The sequence below is a fragment of the Squalius cephalus genome (assembly GCF_949319135.1).
Source record: "Squalius cephalus genome assembly, chromosome: 11".
Taxonomy (NCBI): Eukaryota; Metazoa; Chordata; class Actinopteri; order Cypriniformes; family Leuciscidae; genus Squalius; species Squalius cephalus.
This window is the reverse complement of record NC_137132.1, coordinates 12,436,083-12,456,923: the sequence shown is the minus strand read 5'-3', so window position 1 is coordinate 12,456,923 and position 20,841 is coordinate 12,436,083. Positions and strand designations below refer to the sequence as shown.

General features: G+C 39.1%; 1 protein-coding gene across 5 annotated transcripts in view; it reads left to right on the top strand.

Moving 5' to 3' along the window:
* The window catches only part of synrg (synergin, gamma), a 48,273-nt gene that overhangs the window by 5,615 nt on the left and 21,817 nt on the right, over positions 1–20,841 (top strand). For 3 of the 5 annotated variants that reach the window (XM_079885203.1, XM_079885202.1, XM_079885201.1), the window contains exons 4-15: positions 89–216; positions 294–399; positions 1,125–1,236; positions 2,994–3,296; positions 5,212–5,487; positions 6,788–6,862; positions 6,962–7,158; positions 8,519–8,758; positions 8,842–8,981; positions 10,803–10,921; positions 11,194–11,256; positions 12,237–13,196. In XM_079885203.1, the coding sequence (XP_079741329.1) occupies positions 89–216; positions 294–399; positions 1,125–1,236; positions 2,994–3,296; positions 5,212–5,487; positions 6,788–6,862; positions 6,962–7,158; positions 8,519–8,758; positions 8,842–8,981; positions 10,803–10,921; positions 11,194–11,256; positions 12,237–13,196 (2,719 nt within the window). The remainder of the gene's footprint in view (positions 1–88; positions 217–293; positions 400–1,124; positions 1,237–2,993; positions 3,297–5,211; positions 5,488–6,787; positions 6,863–6,961; positions 7,159–8,518; positions 8,759–8,841; positions 8,982–10,802; positions 10,922–11,193; positions 11,257–12,236; positions 13,197–20,841) is intronic. The other 2 variants (XM_079885204.1, XM_079885205.1) reach the window with 2 other exon arrangements.

The window sequence follows — 20,841 nt, the reverse complement described above, 5'->3', positions numbered from 1 at the left end:
TTGAAATGTCTAAGACAAGCATTAACAATAACAAATGTGGACTCCAGAATCGTTAGATGTCCTAAATATCTTTCTCCCGTGTTTTTAGGGCGGGATGGCAATGGGCATGCAGGCTCCCGGGATGCAGTTCATGGGTCAGCCTCAGTTCATGGGCATGAGGGGCCCGGGGCCACAGTTCCCTGTGGACATCCAGAAGCAGATGGCAGAGGAGCATCAGTAAGGCTTTACATATTCCCGCTGCCGGAAAGTTGTTTGCATGCCAGAACTCGTCTCTGATTAGTGTGTGTCCGTAGAAAACGTCTGGAGCAGCAGCAGCGGATGCTGGAGGAGGATCGAAAGAGAAGACAGTTTGAGGAGCAGAAACAGAAACTGCGTCTACTGAGCAGCGTCAAACCCAAAGTGAGCAAGTCAACATGACATAAACAAATGATCATATTTACTTTCTAAATATTAGGCCTGTTGTTGTGACTATTAGAGTAATAGAGTAAAATGTAGAGTAATATGCAATGTTGGGAAAAATGAAGTGATGCTTTTAAAGTAGGTAGGTTTTGGCAAGTCACTGTCTTTATGAGTGAGTCATTCATTCGTTCAGTAACGAAGCAAGTGGCTGTAATTATACATTAATTGAATCATTGAATCTCACGATTTGTTCAAAGCCGCAGATTCGTTCACAATCACTGCTGTGGCTTTCGTTGGAGCTATTATTTTGTTGCAAAAAATATTGACAATACTGTGTTTAAAATGAACATCACTTAATATTAGTACCTTTTGTTTGTTGAAATGTATAAAATCAATGTCACATTTGCAATCGTGTGGATATTCATATATATGTGAACAAACAGGAACTCATACAGGGTATATTTTTGTATCGAAGAGAGTTTGAATCTTAAATCTATCTCTATGCACAGTCTGTCTGTGTTTGTTCTTCGTGCTAGCAAGTGCTAAATCCCCACTTTTACAAAGGTACATTGTCGAGAACAGCGATTATATGATATATGATAGACAATATAGCTGTAGGAGAAGTTAATTAAAATAATGAGTTCTAATTGCTGCTGTATCACTGTCTGTCTTGCTATATACTTTTTCTTGCAAATCAACTCCTCCAAACTTCTATTTTTGTACAGACTGGGGAGAAGAGTCGTGACGATGCCTTAGAGGCCATCAAAGGAAATCTGGATGGGTTCAGCAGGGATGCCAAGATGCATCCAACACCGTCTTCACAGTCTAAGAAACCAGGTACATCCAGTGATACGTTCCAGCTGCCTGACTGCCTTCCGGCCATTTGCCTTTCAAGTCCCTGCTCATGACGTCAAGGGTCACAGCTCAGACAGCTTTTGACAAGTTCAGAGTGGCTGTCAAGAGCTGAAGGACATTACCAGGGACACACTCTCACACCGTTAAAGGGATAGTGCTCCCCAAAAATAAAAATCCTGTCATCATTTACGCAATACGCACCCCCGTTTCTTTCAAATCCCATCCCCTGGATGCTGTTTTTTTGTGCTATTATTTATATATATATATATATATATATATATATATATATATATATATATATATATATATATATATATATATATATATATATATAGGTTTGGACTGTCATGAGGGTGGGTAAATGATGACAGAATTTTCATCCTTTAAAAGCATTTCTGCTCTCTCAACACAAACACACCACACCTTTTTCATTGAGCCAAACAGCTGTTTTCTTCCCAGCAGCCACCAGGAGGCTCTCCAGATTTTTCCACTGTGTGTTTGCTGTTTCCTCATCCTCCATATAACACATCCTCCACCTTCACACTCTTGCAGTTTCACCCCTCACACCTGGTCCACCAGGGTCCAAAATTAACTTTTTGCCACCCCTGCAATTTGCAGGTGAATTGGAAAAAATAAACTGGTAAATATATTTATCACCAGCTAAAAAATTCAGTTTGAATAATTTAATGTGAAGTTTGGGTTCAGTAAGATTTTTTTTTAGATATATTTTTTAAAAGTCTCTTTCTTTCTTTCTTTCTTTCTTTATTTTTAATTTGCATTTATTTGATCAAAAATACAGTAAAACATTAATATTGTGAAATGTTATTACAATTTAAAGTAACTTATTTATAAAAATGTAATTTATTTCTGAGATGACAATGTATTTACTGTCTCGTTCAAACAATTTAATGGATCCTTGCTGAATAAATGTATTAATTTCTTTAAAAAAAAATATTACTGATCCCAAACTTCTGAATGTTTTTTTTTTTTTTTTCTTAGTAGAATGTTCTATGATTTGAATTGCATGCATGTCATGAGTCAGGTCAGATTGTCGTTCCTAAAATTGGACCTAAACCATGTATTTTTGGAGTTTGTTGAAATAAGCCAACCTGCAAAGTAACTGTTTAATCTCTCACCAAAGCCAACTTTTACTCTGATTTGGAATGAACATTCACATCCTGTTTTATCTTGGTAATGTGACATATTTTTGAGCAAAACAGGTCAAAGATATTAAATGAAAAAATGTGGGCAGTAATTAATTGGATGGTGAGAAGTCAATGTTCCATAACAGAATGAGAATGCAGTCAGAATGAGACTTTGCTAAAAGAATGCTTAAATATCTATTTGGCTTTTGTATAACATTATCCATCAGCATGGATGGCCTAAGTGATGTTAGCAGAAAAGGAAGGACGAGCGTTTTCTTTGGAATAACATGCACCGGTGAATCATTCACAGTAAGACCAGAAATGAGTGTCAAGTAAATGAATAGGATCAATTTAGATTTTAATTTTGGACCCTGTCAGTAGTTGTTTATACATCTTTCGTTTTAATACAACAATTCAATTTTCATTGACATTTTCATTGAAAGGTTGAGTTTGTTTTTAACACCAGCACCACACCTAATGAAATTTCAGTACCTTCCTGTTGTTCTTTGTAAAACTGTTTCTCTTTTTTTTGTGTGTGGTCATAACTCATGATGTGCGTTGTGTCTGTCTCACTCTCTTGTTTGGTTTTTGCAGACTCATCGCCATCTCATACCTCTGTCACCTCTCACTCGCTTCCTCCTGCTTTCCCCGATGACGACGATGAGTTTAGTGACTTTGTGCAAGGCCCCGTTGATGCCTCCTCTTCTTTCCCCTCTTCATCCCTCCCTCCATCCTCCCCTTCACTAAGAGCCGCTCAAGTTAGCCAGCCATTAGAGTTGGGGCCTGGCCAGCATCCCCCTTCCTCTCCTCTACCTCACATTGTCCCTTCATCTCTCCCTGTCTCGCCTGTCATCCAACACTCTTCTGTCATCTCCAGCTCCCAAACTGCATTCCAAGGTAACGCCCCTCTCACAATCGCTCTTTTTCTATCATACCATCACTTGTTAGAACACGTACCCAGGGGTCAGATGCCATAACTACACAACTTAAGGGCCGTTAACACAGAACGCTTTTTTCCAATGCGCTACTTTTCCATAGTTTTCCATGTAAACGCTAGATGGACGTGTATGACCATTGTGCTTACGTATCGCATCTATTGCAGCATCTCGCACATGAGTGCCTCGTTTTTAAGACGACGTGTCAAGATAAAAAAACTCTACTTTTACATGCAGCGCAACTCATCAATGTCAGTTCCAAAACAGTGGACCAATCAGAAGACCCCGGAGGCGGGGCAAGCGTTGCAACATTTTGTGTACTATGACAACTGTTTTATTTGACTGCAACTAGCTTTAGCTCTTGATGGTATTCCCTTAGCTCTTGATTTATATCTGCATCGGAGGATGGGGTGAACCAAAATGGATCTCGGTCCTGGCGTTCTGACAGAATGCCGTAGCTGGTGCAATTTATGTTCTTTTTTTCCTGTGTCAATAGTATCCATCTATTCTGCTGTTTAGCTATTTTTGTTATTGCATCACGTCTTGAAGGTTTTTTTTTTTAAAACCATTCCTGAGCGCTGCATCTCGCGTTTTTAGATGCATAGACGTGTTTTATGTGAACGGCCCCTTAGTGTTTGTTTCTCCGTTGTAGCCTATTCGAAGTTTCGGGTCGGTAGATTTTTTTTATGTTTTAAATATTTTTGAAGTCTCTTGTTCTCACCAAGACTGCACTTATTTAATCAAAAATAGAGTGTCATGTCATATTGTGAAATATTATTACAATTTAAAATATTTTCTATTTTAATATATTTTAAAACGTGCGAATGAATTGTTCTTTTGACCTGGTGTTTTTCAGTGAGCTAGTTGATTCTGTTCTCAAACCAGTTCTAATTTCGAATGATCATTCACATTTACAGCTCATGTAATGGGCTCAGAAAAAAAGTTGTGTAGAGTATTGAGTTGGGTTTGTTTGCGCCAGCCAGGCAACTCTTATTGAGATGAATGTGAATGTTAACAGATACCCTTCTCCAGTTCTTTAGGACCTTTTTGGCCATAAACGCTAGCTTGCTGTGTTCTTGACGTAGAGTCAAAAGTCTGTCGGGGTTTCTGATTCAGATATGATGGTCACCATCTGTGAGATTTGCACTGTGATTCTGACTCAACCATCACCTCCCTTCAGTTTTGTCAGGTTGCAGATGGTGTCCCATATGCTCTTATAATTTAAGCTGGAGTAATATCAGAACACCAGCACATGCACACAATGCCGATTGTGACAGCGCCCTGATAAGGCTCAAAGTGAAGCCTGCGTGGAAGTGTGTGTTTGAGTATTACTGGTTCACTCTACTGACAGAATTTATATCATGAATGATGTCTGTTACCACAGAAAATAATTTAATTTGGACTAGAGCATATCACAAACTGGCTTAATATTTTGTGATGTTAGCACAATATTAAAAGCATTTAACATTTGCCAGACAATTATATCATGCCTAAACATTTCTTGTTTCACCCCGGGCTTTGTGAAAGGGGTCAGTAATTAGAATAGTCAATGTAAAGGTAAATTTATTGTTAAAATGAAGCTGTTTTCCCACTGACATTGGTTACTTACCTAGCTCGCTTAGATGTTTTATCAAGTGAAGTGAAGTGGTTTAGTCATAGTTGGACATTATCTGTTCCAAAACCCAGTGAGCTTCCTTGTTGTATGCTCTCTTAGGCAGCCTCATATCTCTAATAGATATCTCTCATAATCTTGTATCCGGTGACTATGGATGGAACTGTCAGCAACTTCTTGCACATACACATAGTCATGTTTGGTACTCATGGTTAAAATATAAGTTACTACAGTTCAATTTGGCCTCTGTTCCTAACTGATTCAGGCCCTTCTCTGGAGGAGAAGATGTTCTCATCATGCGATTTGACATCTGGTAAGAAGGCCCAGGTTAGTTTTAAGCCACGACAGGCTCTGTCTGAGCTGAGTCCGAGAGCTCAGGTCACAGCCCAGTTTCACAGCAGTACCAGATCCCGAAACTGGGCCCAAACCCAAGATGACTTCAATTCAGCCTTCATGACAGGGATGCCTCCTGAGCCTCTCGCCGCAGCTCAGTCGCCCCCTGCGGCAGACAGCCCACCCGTCCAGCCCACTAATGTCAGCGGTGAGAAAACATCTGGTTTCAGTCCCACCTCTTTTCCGAGCTTCTCAAAATTAACACCGCTTGCAGCTCGAGACTTCCTGCCCTGCCTCTGTTTGCTAATCATTATGAGATGTGCTTGGTTTAGGGGCTGATTTCTTATCTCGTTCTTATTATAAAAGTTGAAATCTTAATGTGATTATACCTAACAGTTCTCAATGAATCGCTGAAGTAAGATGAAGGATTTGGTTACTTGGATGGTAATGCAAAGCCAAGGCATTAAACAAGAGAAAATGCATTGACCTAGATGCTTTACCTTTGAAGACAATGTGCTCTTGAGCATGAAATATGTTCAAAGACTAATGGGAAAGTAGAATAAGATAAAGATGACTTCATGAAAATCTCAACTGAATGAAGAAATCTTCTGAAAATCTTCTACCCGCAGCACTTCTTTCTGTCCTGGAAATCTTACTAATGGTGCACGTAATAAAAAAAATAAAAAAAAGTGCATGTGCGTGATTTAACTCGTATATGCTGGGCTTCATCTCTTAGCGGGGTGCTATGTATATTTTTTTCCACTTCTATGGGATTTTCCCCTCTTCACTCTTCCTTATTTTCCAATTTACCCGTAATAATGATTCTGGATTTTTCAGGGTAACATGTCTGTTTAATCCAGAGGTGTCCAATCCTGTTCCTGGAGGGCCATCTTTATGCAGAGTTTAGCTTCAACACTCTTGCTGGACATTTCTGGTAATCCTGAAGACTTTGATTAGCCTGTTCAGGTGTGTTTAGTTAGGATTGGAGCTACCCTTGGTTGGAAGGTGGCCCTCCAGGATTAGAATTGGATACTCCTGGTTTGGTCTGTCAGCTGAGCCCACTGGTTTCGTTAAGGGGGACCTGTTGGATGTTTCACTACTGATGATTCTTAGTTGGAGACTTAATGGCTGTAGCCTCATTTTATCTGTTTGCCTAATTTATTTCACCACAGGACAGTTTTAGCATAATGTACACATTGGCAATGCAAATAATGAGATGAGTGTCAATGCTAGTACAAAGCAAATTCTTTGTATGTTTTGTCAATCTGTTTGTCCTGCAAACCCACCAGCTCTCGGCTCAAGACAACTGAGCTGACAGCAGAAACAGTGGGAGTCTTTAGTGTATCTGTGCATGGTGTCAGTAGTATATCCGCACTGGGCTTTGCCGACAGCAGGTTTGGGGGACGTCTGACTGTGCAATAATGACGTGGGATATATGCTTGATCAATCACTCTTAGCTTAATAGTCCAAAAACAACATCTCACTGTCTCCATGTCCATCACAAACAGGTGTAGGTGTCTACCCTCAACAAGACATGCAACCCATGGTGCCAGCCTGGTTGTACAATGACTCGCTCATCCCAGGTATAAGCTCTTGATATCTTTGGCTTTCGTGTCATTTTGTGGTTTTCCAAGATAAGTTTTATATCCCAATATCTAATTGCAATTGGTTGCTCTTCACAGAGTTGTTCAAGAAGGTCCTTGACTTCACCATGACACCAGCAGGCATTGACACAGCCAAACTCTACCCAATTCTGATCTCATCGGGTCTACCACGAGAAGCACTTGGACAGATCTGGGCCTTGGCCAACCGAACCACACCTGGCAAGCTGACCAAGGAAGAGCTGTACTCCGTACTGGCTTTGATTGGAGTCGCCCAGGTAAAAACTTTAGTCTCAAAGTCTAAAATTTCCAAAAATGGAATATGTGCATACTCTGATCTTAAGGCCAGAGGATTTGTGATCTCCTTATCTTCTCTTGCTACCCTTGGCAGCTACAGTCCCGTGAAAATATACTGTAGCTCTTTCAGCAACTCAAGAGACCCTTCCAGTATTAATGCATTTGTTATGCAAATTTAAAAGCTCAATAAAGAGCCACTCTTCCAGAGCCTCTGTTTTGAAGAGCAATAAAAAAAGGAAAAGCTCTGGAGGATGCCAGCAATGGCATTGAAAATGGAAGTTGACTTTAATGAATTTTTTAGGCAAACAATTCAGACGTTCTCTTGGCAGAGGGAGAAATAGACATCTGGATGGAGAAGGAGGTCTATTGTCTGACAGCCCTGCTTTTTAATTTTGTCTCCCTGATGAAAGACGTGCTGTACATTCACCATTCCCGTACAAGACTTATTAAAGCGCTCTTGTCTAATGGCTCACTAAATCATTGTTATGTGTAGGGAGAATATCAGCTTTAATTGATTGTCTTATGTTTATAGCAGTGCCTCATACCTCCGCTTAATGACTGTCAGTAATCAGCGTTTATCAGTCGGCACTCAAAGATCTCTGTGCTACTTATCATTGACGACATCATGCTGCTTTAACGCTTCTTTTTATAGTTATTTGGCTAACGTGGGTGGTATGGTGTATTGCAGGAACCTTTAACTCCAATCCTGGAGGGCCAGTGTCATGCAGGCTTGACTACCAATCCCAAATTTAGCCCACTTGTCCGTAATTTTGAGTAATTATGAAAACCTTGATTAGCTTGTTCAAGTGTGTTTGGATTAGGACAAAAATCAACAATCTTATGTCAGTGCGTACAGTGCACGTAGTTACTAGGTGCAGACTGGGTCACTCAAGACTTGCACATGGGTTTATATTGATTGGCGAAGTTTCTCCTTTATTTGTCTCGTGTCAAGTTCCTTTGACTGTTAAACATTCTGTTGAACTGTAATTTTTAGGATACTGCTAAAAAATGCTTTTATTCAGAAACATGTTTACATGGAATATTTCAGAATGTATCACCCAAATGTATTTGAGATTTTCTATCTTATGGCAAGTTGAAATGTTTTAGTGAAATTTTATGGATTGTGATATTGACCATGTGTTTGCCATGTAAATGGCCTCGAATGCTAACATTGCGTTAAAAATATAATAAACGAACAAACAATTGACCTGACGTGCCTGAAATTTGTCTTTGGTAACAAAATTGCGGCCAAATAATACAACGTGAACCTGGTTTAAGCTGCTTTGAATGACTTACTACTAACTAAACTCCTTTGTTATATATTATGGTTGTATTCTCTAGAGTGGTCTTACAGTCATGAGTTTGGACATCCTGGGTCAGTTCCCCTCCCCGCCTGTGCCCAATCTACCCGCCATGGCTATGGCCATTAATGCTGTCCTGCCTCAGCACCAGCAGCCGATCATGACCCAGCCGCCCGTGTCCATGGCCATGCCTGTCACTGCGCCACCTGTAATTGGAATGACCCCTAACCCGGCTGCACAACCACCAGCCACTTTCATCACCAACTTCCCTCCAGTTCAGGTTAACATTAGACACTTTATTACAGATAATAACTGTGTGCTGTTATCGCAAAACTGATTGATTGTTTCATTGGCTTACTTCAGGCTACCAAGCCTGATGACGATGATTTCCAGGACTTCCAGGAAGCCCCCAAAGCTGGAGCTGGAGATGACTCATTCACAGATTTCCAAGGAGAGACAGGGGGAGGAGCGTTCCCCAGCATGAAATCATCATCCCAGAGCTGGTACGATCGTCGCTTTTCATCAAGCTACTTCCTTATGAGTTGTGGCATATTGTTGCATGCCCGTGAATGCATATTTTATAAGCAATGCAAACAGCTCAGAGAAATGCATCATAAAACAGCATCCTGTCATCTCTCTTTAGTAGTTTATGATATTGTTTTTATGCTTTATTGATTCCTCCTGACTGTGGTTGCTCATCTGGAGCATGGAAATCACGCTCTGCTTTGTAATAGCTTGTAATAACCCGCCCGGTGCAACAATTAAACCCCTGCTTTCTTTTTTTAATGAACCCATTTCAATGGACAGCTGATAATCTCATCCCATTTTATTTCTATTCACATCTGCACGATTTTATGCTCCCAGGGAAAAGACGGCGAAAGGCAATTATGGAAAGCAGGGAGTGAGAGGTTGGAAAGCGTATTCGCTGAGTGCGGTGGCCTTCACCGGTCGATTGGCCTCACTAAGCACAAAAGATCCTTTGTTTTAGAAGAATATTTTGGTGCTTGGATGTGTCAGATAGCTCTCTAATTAAATCAGTGAGAATGGTGAGAATAATACAGGAAATGAGGGTGAGCGCATCGGTGTTCTCTCGTGCCAGGAATATCGCTCTGTTATGAGGGAAGTGATCCAAGACGGAGGGGAAGGGGAAGGCAGAAACAGACTTTTGTTTAGAAGAGAACTTGAGCTGAAAGTACAAACTTTAATGACAATGGAAAATTAGCTTGGTGTCACTAAATTTTAAAGAAAATACATTTAAAAAAAAATATTAAGCCATAACTGTTTTCAACATTGATAATAAGGAATGTTTCTTGAACACCAAATCAGCACATTACAATGATTTCTGAAGGATAATGTGACTGAAGAAGACTAGAAGTGCAGTTCCTTAAAACATTTAAAAAAAAAATCTTACCGACCCCAAACTTTTGAATGGAAATATACATGCTTTTCAGTTGAGACCTACTATCACTGAATTGTCTTGATATCAGACAGACACTAGCTAAGTTTCCATCCACTTGTCAATCGAATTATCTGAAGTTCGGTAAAAAAAACTCATGCGAATAAAGCTGGTGAAAGTGTGTTTCCATCCAACGGCTTTAAAGCGAATAAAAACCTGTGCGTAATGACGTCACATGCTGTTTTGCGACCAAATTGGTATATCGAATTGATTTGAGACATTTTAAGGTGTTTCCATTCATTTTCGCACTGAATCGCACAACATTCAAGCAAACATTTGCGAACAAAGTTTTGCTAGACAAAATGGATCGCGCCATATAACGTTTCCATCAGCGTTTATCGCATAAGTCGTATATCGATCAAGATAAAATCCGATGAGACCGAACGTATTTCATTTGAGTCGATATTCATGAAATTCAATCGAATTTGACTGTTTCCATAAGGCATTTTTCATTTGATATCACTTAATTCGGATAATGGATGGAAACATAGCTACTAATATCACAAACTGTTTGGGTTTATGTGTACACGTTAACATTGAGCTAAATGTATTATTTTAAATTCACTTTCAAGATATTGAGAACTCCTTTCTCATTTCTCAAAATCTAATCGATATAGTGTATCTGTCAACTTTGACATGCTATTTTCAATTTGTTTTGATTTTGGACTCTAAATCCCTGTATGCAAATTAGGATTGTGCCCTAAGACTTCATGTGTTTAGTCTACAGTTAACAGCATCAAAGAACAAAAAAAAATCTCTAAGCTGAATATAATGTTTTGACTTGTAAACGTTTTAAAAACTTTGGAGCTTGTAAAAGCACTTTGATCGTTTTGTATTGACTCGTGTATGTTTTGTTTGTTTCATACAGTGTTCCTGCCATGCTGACTCCAGTGTCAGGATCTTCATCCTCCTCCTCCTCTGATAAATATGCAGTGTTCAAACAGCTGTCAGTGGAGCAGCCTGCAGAGCCCACAGCTCCTGTCTCAGGTAACACACACACAGCTCTATACACCTCATTAGTCCTTTGAGGACGGCAGATCTCTCAGAAGACTGCTGTCATATCAGTGTAACTTTAAAGACAGATTCTCTTGTCTAAATGCATTTGAGATAAGACTTTGAATTACTGTGTGGCTCACAGACGTGTTTTGCATAAATTTATCCTGCTATTTATCACCACCTTCCAGCTCCTGCTATATACAAAGCACACTTTACTGCCTCTACACACTGCCATTGTTCACTGTGTTTCTCTTTTGTTCTAGATTCAGGGGACAAATACAGTGTTTTCAGAGAGCTTGAGAAGCCTTCAGACAGAAAACCAGTTGGTAAGCAGATGCATGTTTGACAGCATTGTATACAACACAGATCTGCATTCACAGAGTAATTTTTAAAACAATTAGCCTATAGTGTGTTTAGTTTCATGAAGGGCTCCATACACTGATGTAGGCATGTGTGCGTGTCCCTGTCTCACTAGAGCAGAATCCAGTGGGGACAGCTCTGAGAGAGCCAGTAAGTCAATGGTTGCAGTGATCTCTTTTCCAAAACTCCCATTCTGTTCTGAACTCTCTCTGCCTTTGATACATTCTGTAGATCACAGCTGAAATGGAAAAGTTTGTCATCTGCGTGTCGTTCACTTCTAGTGGTCGATCAAAATGGGTTTTCATTGGCCTATATTGAGAGGGCGTGGGAGCTAATGACTGATATCATGCCGGTATTTGATCAAATGTAATATAGTGACTGCAAACATGTTAATGACCTTAAGCAGTCCTGCAGTGTGCTGATATATTTACATGCTGCAATGGCAAAATATCTGTCGATAGATTGCTGCCACGATATATACAGCCCTAGGCTGTCGGTAAATTTTGTAAGTAACTTAATCGGCCAAGCGGGCAGTCTCAAAATGGCCAAATATCTCAGATTAATTGGTCTGCACTTGTCTCTTCACTTCAAATGAAATGAGAATGGATTGTGGTTGCACCTGAGTGTGTTTGTTTGTATGGTGGTGTTAATGTGCTGAGACTGAAAAATGCTGTTACAGTATATGTGAGATATTCTATCAGGTTTATTTCTGTCTTCACAGTAAAAGTCGTTTCATTGTGCCACCATTTCATTTCAGCAGTCAAATGCAGCTTGTTAAGCATTGCTAATCCGTTTTTCTTCCTTAAGGCCTGTGAAATGAGGCTTTGAGCGACTTGTAGGCTGTTTTGAAACTCTGTTTTGTGCCGTGCCACCTCTTTGTCCTTTGTTTTGGTGTGAAATGCATTTTGCCATGCTCTTCAATTGTTTTCTTTTTGTTTTTCCGCAGGGGAGGGATTTGCTGATTTCAAGTCTGTCAGTGCCGACGATGGCTTTACAGACTTTAAAACGGCCGACGCCGTCTCTCCACTAGACCCACCAGACCAGGCCAAGTTCCAGCCAACTTTTCCTCCTCCTTTCACTTCTTCTCAGTCTCTGTCTCATTCGCAGCCATCCTCTCTGGCTCAACCTAGAAATCTTCTCAACATGGCAGACCTGGACCTCTTCACGACAATGGCTCCTCCTGCTCCCACTTCCACTGCCGACCCCAAACTCAATCTGTTCCCTTCAGCACCTCCATCCCTAGTATTGCCCCCCACAGTCGCGAAACCTCCCAGTGTAGTGGGTGATGACTTTGGCGATTTTGCCCTTTTTGGCTCCTCATCATCCTCTGAAGTAGCTCCTGCCACCTCAGTAGCAGGTAGAGGAGCCGGGACAGTGGTTCAGGACGACTTTGCTGACTTCATGGCATTCGGGAGCTCAAGAGATCAGAAAAGTGAGACCGACTCTGGAGACTGTGGGGGCGAGAGCCAGGCAGAGACGTCCCAGCAGCGGCAACAAATTGGCGGCGATAAGTATGACGTCTTCAAGCAGCTTTCACTTGAAGGTGGCCTGGCCTACGACGATAACAAAGAAAGTGGTGGGGGCTCCTTCTCGTCGCTCAAGAGTGACAATGACGACTTTGCGGATTTCCAGTCCTCCAAATTCTGTACGGCGCTGGGCGCGTCTGACAAGAGCCTGGTGGACAAAGTGGCCGCCTTCAAGCAGGCCAAAGAGGACTCTGCCTCTGTGAAGTCCCTGGACCTCCCGTCCATCGGGGGCAGCAGCGTGGGGAAGGAGGACTCAGAGGATACACTCTCAGTACAGCTAGACATGAAGTTATCAGACATGGGTGGAGACCTGAAGCATGTGATGTCTGATAGCTCCCTAGATCTCCCTGGTTTGTCGTCGCATCAACCCCCAGCTGCAGGTGAGGAATTAGTACGCTTGCTCTGGTGAAGTCTGGCCCACTCTGTCTTTCGCCACTTTCTCTATTTCATACATGCTCAGACCGCTCAGGCCTCTCAAAGGCTGAACAACCGCCCTATCAGACACCCAGTTGGAACACAGTATGTGTGTTCAGTGCGGCTGAGTTATAGTTACATATCAAAAACTTGCTACACATCATAACATGCCGTCATTCCCATCGAAGTTATATACATTTCCAGTTTAATCATGCACAATTGTAAACCTACAGTATTTATTGTTGTTTATTTATGTATTTATTTATTTATTTATTTATTTATTTTAGCTTATGTATTATTAATTTTTACCAGTCAAACCTTGTGCTTGTGAATTTGAATCTCATAAGATTAGTATTATTGCTAACAGCACAATAACTGGTTTTATCAACTCCTAGTGTTATCAGGTGATCAGGCAGTTACAAAAGCACATTGATACAGTATTTAATGCGAATAGCTTGTGACTTGGTTTTCTCTCCTGTCGTCCATCTGTTCATGTTGTCACTGTCGCCATCTCTCATTAGTTACCCAGTTTCCCTTGCTTTGATTGTCATTGTATCCGAATCACAAACCAAAGCAGCATGTAATCATGAAGAGTGCACTAAAACTCTTCACAATTTTAATTTCTTTCACGTTTAGGACTGATTGCCCACTTATTTTTGCAACTGATAAAATCAGATCCATTTGTTCAGTTGCCATAGTAATATCTACATCAGTTGCCATAGTAATATCGACATCAGTTGCTGTAGTAATGGCTTACTGTAACACAATGACAAGAGAATGAGAATAGCTGGAACGGTAATGTGGCAAGAAAAGATTTTGGACAGGAAATGTGGAATTTTGCTTCACATGTCCATTCTTTACATATGGACATAATGAACTCTGTGAGATGCAACACAGAGGCATTATGATAATGTCTAAAACATGAATTTGAAAGCATTAGTGTATTTTATACAGTATGCTATGTCTGAAATCATACTGTTAACTATATAGTTAATGCCACATACTGTAGTTTGCTTTGTGGGAAAATAAACATAGGGTTTTCTGACACAGGCATTATTGCACATTGTGTTTGACACTATGTACTTTTCCCCAAATTCCTAAAAATATATATTTTTTAATTTGATCCAACAATTAATTTCCAAAAATGTAATCAGATTTTGTATCATGTGGTTTGGATTAGATTAGTAAATATCGGATTTCATGCTTTTCAGACAACAATTAAACTGATTGGAGTGGGACATGACAAAAAAGGGCTTTTGGCGCAAAGCCAAACTTTATAATGTTCACATTTGACTTTATAATGTTCACATTCAAATCTTTGATTAGATGATTATGAGAAAGACAAAAGATTATTGCACAAGATGGTAATATTCATTTAAATTCTGCAAACACAAGACATCTGGCTTTACATTCGTTCAGATATTTTGACTCCGAGCCATTTTTTGCTCATCAGAATTTCAAATGGAATTTATAAACTGCCAGATTAATATGCTAATGACGCTGAAGCCGTTTTTCCATTGCAGGCAACTAGGTCTTAGCATGATAAATGAGCTTAACATTTCTCTGCTTAATCTGATCCACAATTCCACCTTTCTATCAAACCATATCATAACCTCTCTTGGTTATAAAGAACAGGTGTTATGGTTATCATTTTGGATACGCTTGTTTTGCATGTAACCGTTCATCCGTTCATGTGATGGTTATCCGTGTTTGCATGTGCATGGAGAAACCTCGATGCCGTGCCTCAGTGCATACATAAGCAAAAATGACAAAGCACTACTTATTTAACACGAGTCATATCACACAAGCATGAACTGGCTGCCCTGTACTTGAGCTGCATACCTCAGGCATCTGATACTAGTCCATGCTGAGAAATGGGAGTGCACATTGGGGCACCAATTTAGTGAGATTTTCCCTTAGAGGCCTCGGTGACTGGCAGGAGCTCTTGATCGGCCCGTTTGCAATCTTTTCCTAATGTCAGTCAGTCAGCATTTATTTCCACTCATTCTCTGCTTCTCATGTCTGCATGAAATGCATCCCTCAAATGTGTGCTTCTGTTCCCTTGATCATTCATCGTCATCATGTATCAGGGTGAGAACACAGTCACAGTATTTCATTCAGTCAGCCGTCATATCAGCCCTCGTGTGCACAGACTGGTTGGAGTTGAGGAAGCACAGTAGGAAGAGTTCCCATACACTTGTGTGGTCTCACCAGAGCCAACAACCAGACCTGAACATAATAGACTGCTGCTACATCTTGTCAGAATTTCTATAATTACATGTTTCTTACTAGTTTTTGACTAGTAGAAACCGTTTACATTTATGTCAGACTTATTTAAGTTGGAAATGTAATGAAAGCTCTGACTTCTCCGATTTGACTCTTGTACCTTCACATGAAAGCAACTAAAATGACTGCAGTTTCAATATTTGAAGGTGAGATTTTCATCTCATAATTACGCTAATTCCAACATGACATGAATGCAGCAATAGACATTAGCCAGAGTAGATATATTTAGTAGCCGTATTTAGACTTGAGCAAAACAAGGCCGTGAGGGATGGAAGTAGATTGTTCATTATGTTATATTCTCTAAAGGTCTTAGGTCACGTTTCATTTTAGAGATTTTTCAATTTATCGGTTTCGGTCGATATTGGATTTAATCCTCGTTTTACTTGTAGATTACCTTTGCCATCATGTAATGCTAAAACGAAGATTATTGGAGAACATTTTACAAGAAAATCCCTTTAAAAACCTTTTCACCTTTACATTTCTGTGAATTAATTGTGATATTTATTTGCACATTTTTTCAGTCCACTTGATATTTAAAAACACTAATTTAATAACTAATTTTGTGATGCATAAATTCACTTATAGTATTTTAAACAATTGATTGTAGTGTTTACAGTCTATTTAGGCAAAATAATATATCATTTTGATATCAGCTATTTATCCTTTTTGGCTATGAACATAATTTAACAGATAACAGAATTTTTGTATTGGTGCATCACTATTTTCACAACCCAGTGTTTTCAAGAAATTTAGTTCCTCTCAATTTTCAGTCTCTTGTCCGCCGAATGTTAAGCAACCGGATATATGTGACCCTGGACCACAAAACCAGTCACATGGGTCATTTTTTTTAAAAATTGAGATTTATACATCATATGAAAGCTAAATAAATAAGGTTTCCATTGATGTATGGTTTGTTAGGATAGGGCGATATTTGGCCGATATACATCTATTTTAAAATCTGGAATCTGAGGGTGCAAAAAAAAAAAAATCGAAACATTGAGAAATTCGCCTTTAAAGTTGTCCATTTATGTTCGCGATTGTGCTGCATCCACTCACAAAAATAAATGTTTTATGTATTTACGGTAGGAAATTTACAAAATAACTTCATGGAACATGATCTTTACTTAATATCCTAATGATTTTTGGCATAAAAGAAAAATCGATAATTTTGACCCATACAATGTTATGTTGGCTACTGCCACAAATATACCCGTGCGACATGTGACTGGTTTTGTGACCCAGGGTCACATATGTTAAGAATATAACATACTAAATGAACTGTAATTCCATCTCACACGGTCTCATTTTCGTTTACAAGTCACAGGTTAAACTTGCCTTCCACTCCGACTGAGGTCTGTAGGAATCCCTTTTGCCTTATCTAAATGAATTCTGTCATCATTACCTAAACCTTGTCAAACACTGTTGATTTTAGTTAGATCTTATACAAATGCTTCTAGCTCAGTTACTGGACACCTCTAGAGCCCCAGCATAAATATTGTAGCAGGTTGAGAGTGTTGGGTTTCCTAACACTTGCCCTACGCCCTTGGATGTGTAGCTAACCACCATAGAGTATCTCTTTTCCAGGCCAGAGCGCTTCTCGTGGTCTTTCCATGAGAAGGTGACTTTACTTCAGGTTTGTTGCGGTACGTGAAGAGTCTGCGTCTGCTCTCGTAGACCACACTGAAGGTGGAACTCTTTCTAACTTTGCTTTTCTATGCTCCAGTGTGTGCCAGCCTTCAATTTGTGAAATTGACAAGTATATACATGCAGTAAACAATTAGTAGGATTAGTCAGTTTTTCTGGCATACTAACAAAATAGGTTGTTTTTATTAAGAATGGAAATATATACATGCAAATTTAATAGTGTATTTTTATTACAGGAAAATAAGCTCTTATTTATTTTGAATATAGATAGACTTGATTAATACTCCTGATTGTGTTGCATTTATGCCAGAAAGCATATTATTTGTACTTATGAGGAGAACACTGCTTGCCGTGATATGAAATTGTTACCTTTTTGACTTGTGTGGGTCAAAAATAGCTCCTACTGAGATGTACAGGATGGCGAGAGAAAAAGGGTACTGTCTCTTTTTGTCGTTCTTTACCTGTCACTCAAACCAATAAATGCTCTGATAGGCTAGATTTATCTGGTTTCTTTTAACCCTTTGAGCACCTAATAGAGTGATGCTAACCCACGTCCATTTAGAAGAATTGGCTCCGGATTTAAGTTGGCTGCACGGTTATGACAAAATATTGAAACTGATTGATAGAATTGAATTAAATACAAAAATATGGCATGCCGTTGCCCTAAACAAAATGATTATGTAGGCTACACATCTAAATCAAAGAACTACAGTAGTCAACATTTGAAGTGGATCAAAAAAGTTGTCCTAAGACAACGGGTATTGTTCAAAATCAATGTATAACTTTGATGAAAGATTTTGATCCTCTTCAAATGTTGACTACTGTATTTGCTTAATAAAATTAGATAAATACATCATTTTATAATTTAATGAATCATTTAATAATATTTGACAGAAGCATTTTAGCTTCGTCACTTGCTTCCAGTGTACATCGTGAGTGACTAATTTAACACCTTTGATTCCCCTTCATTCATGTGGACACTGTGATTGGTTACAAACTACAATACTCAATAGTAGTAGACCCAAATTGAACTCTAATTGACGCTTTTCACAATTAATCAGGGCAGACCTAAGCGGATTCTCAATTATTCTTTTGATTAATTGTGCAGCCCTAGTTTGAAGTTTTGATGAGTTGTTGCGGGTGGTGGCTTGCTAATTTATCCCTAAATTTAACAACAAGTCTCTCCGTAAACACTCTCAGGTTCTCAAAGGGTTTTAATAAGCTGCATAAAACCAATATTAGCATCACCTTGATCTTTGCTTAAATGTTCTGTATCACCTTCCCTTATTTCTGGTTGCTTTTTCCTTTTATAGTCCAACTACAGTGTGTCTTTGACCAATGAGAACTAATCTAATCTTAATCTGTGAATGTGCCTTCTCAATGCTGGGTTCTGCATCTGGATTTGGGATTTTCTGTCTTGTTTTTGTTTCCTTCTCACTTCTGCTTTTTCTGACTTTGCATGCCCTTGTATTCTTATAATGCAAAAAAAAAAAAAAAAAAAACTTTTTAATTGTTAGTTTGGCAAGACTATTGTAACAAGATCTTTCATGGAATTTTGTGACCTCTCTCTCTTTCTCTCTCTGCCAATGTTGTCGTAATAAATATGAACAATGGTACAGCAGACATGCGTGCCGTCTTGATTTCTCTCTCCATCCTTCAGTCTTGCCACCCAAAGCAGATTTAGTCATCAGAATTATCACACTGCACCAGCTTCTTGTCAATTTCACAAATGATTGAGTGTGTGAACAGTCGTGCCCCGCTCAACTGTGAGGGAATTAGGTATTGTCATGCATATGTGATTGTTTTTTTTTCTAGAGCTGCCAATCAATTATAAATCTCAGTATTTTAAGTAGAATTAGGTGTTTTTTCAAATTTTAATCAACATTATGCTCTCAAAATGAAGCCAGTTCCTGCTTATTTATCTGTATTTGAAATAAGTGCATGCAGTAGCTTCAAAGTGCACAGCACAATGCAGCATTGCAGATCTTTTATCAGTCTGTCAGTGTGTGGATGATTGTATGGTATTGTGAATGATTGCACATCATCACTACACTGAAAGCCAGAAAATTGGCAAAAATATCTCTTGGTGAGTCAGTCTAGTTGCGTTTTTAAAAAAAAGTCAAAACTGATTCATTTTATACAAATGAAAGGTGCAGAATGACTGACATGGTTATTTTGACCTTCCAAAATGAAGTTTTACTTCTAGTAACAAATCTGAAAAGCATTCATCAATCCTCATATGCAGATGTCACTCACCCCAATCTGGTGAATAAGAAGTTGAGCGTTTCTTCCCCGGCTCAGAATGACTTCTGGATGTAGATAAGGACTCAGGAATCATTAGAGTGCCAGAAGTCTCTAGTTAATGAACCAGGGCTTCATCATATGACGATATCAGGAATAATTCCTCATGATCAGGGAGCACTTGAGACCATCCTGAATCCGTAACCAATAGACAAAAGGACACTTTCATTTGTCTGGTTGTTAAGCCATTTGTAAGTATACATAAAAACAGCACAAAGGTTAGTGTTTTGTTAGTTTTGACCTAATGCATGAGGGAGTAAACAAATAAAGTGGAAGTTTAGTTCGCAACGGGGTATCAAAAATTGGTATTGCGAAAGCTGTCATGCGGACCCTGGAGTGCACCAGGGTACCGAACCCGAGACTAACTCTAGCAGGTGGTCTGAGTTTGGACTGGAAATGTGTCGCGATTCACAATTTGGACTCTGGTGCGCACTATTTCAGGAAGTAAAGTAACCTGCGCATGCGTTTTAGATGATGATGTCATTAGTTCAATAAAACACATGTAGGGGTTGACCGTGGTGATGATTTAACTTTGATGTTTTAACCTGCACCAGGGTTTGATAGAATCAAGTTGAATGTGAAACCAGACCAACGCTGTGGGAGCAATTGCACTCGGACCGCAGCAAACGTGCCCAGTCTGAAAGACCCCTAAGGCTTATATGTACACTATATCTTTAATAATAATTACAAATCTTGAATTTGTAATAAGAAAAAAAAAAATGCAATTTTAACTTAAAACAAATTTAGATAAAGGGGAGAGATTTAAAGACTGTTTGCCCATCTTAATTTTAAGCTTTCTTATTTTATAAAGAAAGTTGAGGGTTCAACACAAGTTGAATCTGTATCACTGTCTTGCTGTTTATCACCTCAAGAAATAATTACAACTCATTCGTCAGTTTGTAAAAAAATCTTGTGCACTATAATGCCATTTTAGTGGAAGTCTGTAGGGCAAAAGTTTTTTTTTTTTAAATACATGTTTCAGAAATATACCTCCAAAACGTACACATGCGTTAATGTGAGTGTTATAGAGCCGCTTATTCTAATCCAGTCTTTCAGCTGCTGACCATGGAAAGCTGGTAAACATGGTAAGTTTCACATATGTGGATATCAAAAAGGGACTTTATATCAGTGGTTCTCAACCTTTTAGACTCATAGGCCCCCCGATATTGGCTGTTTTTTTGGGTATTTCTTCAAAGCTGTTTGTTTTCAAACTTTTTATTGACCGAATCTAGGAGTGTTGATATATTTAATCATCCATGATTCAAGAAATGTGTTCAATTGAAGACAACAGTTATTTAGAGAGAAACTAAATATTTTTATTATTTGTTTTTATCGCATTCTAATAGAAATGTTTATATCTTGTTTTTTAGCATTTAAATT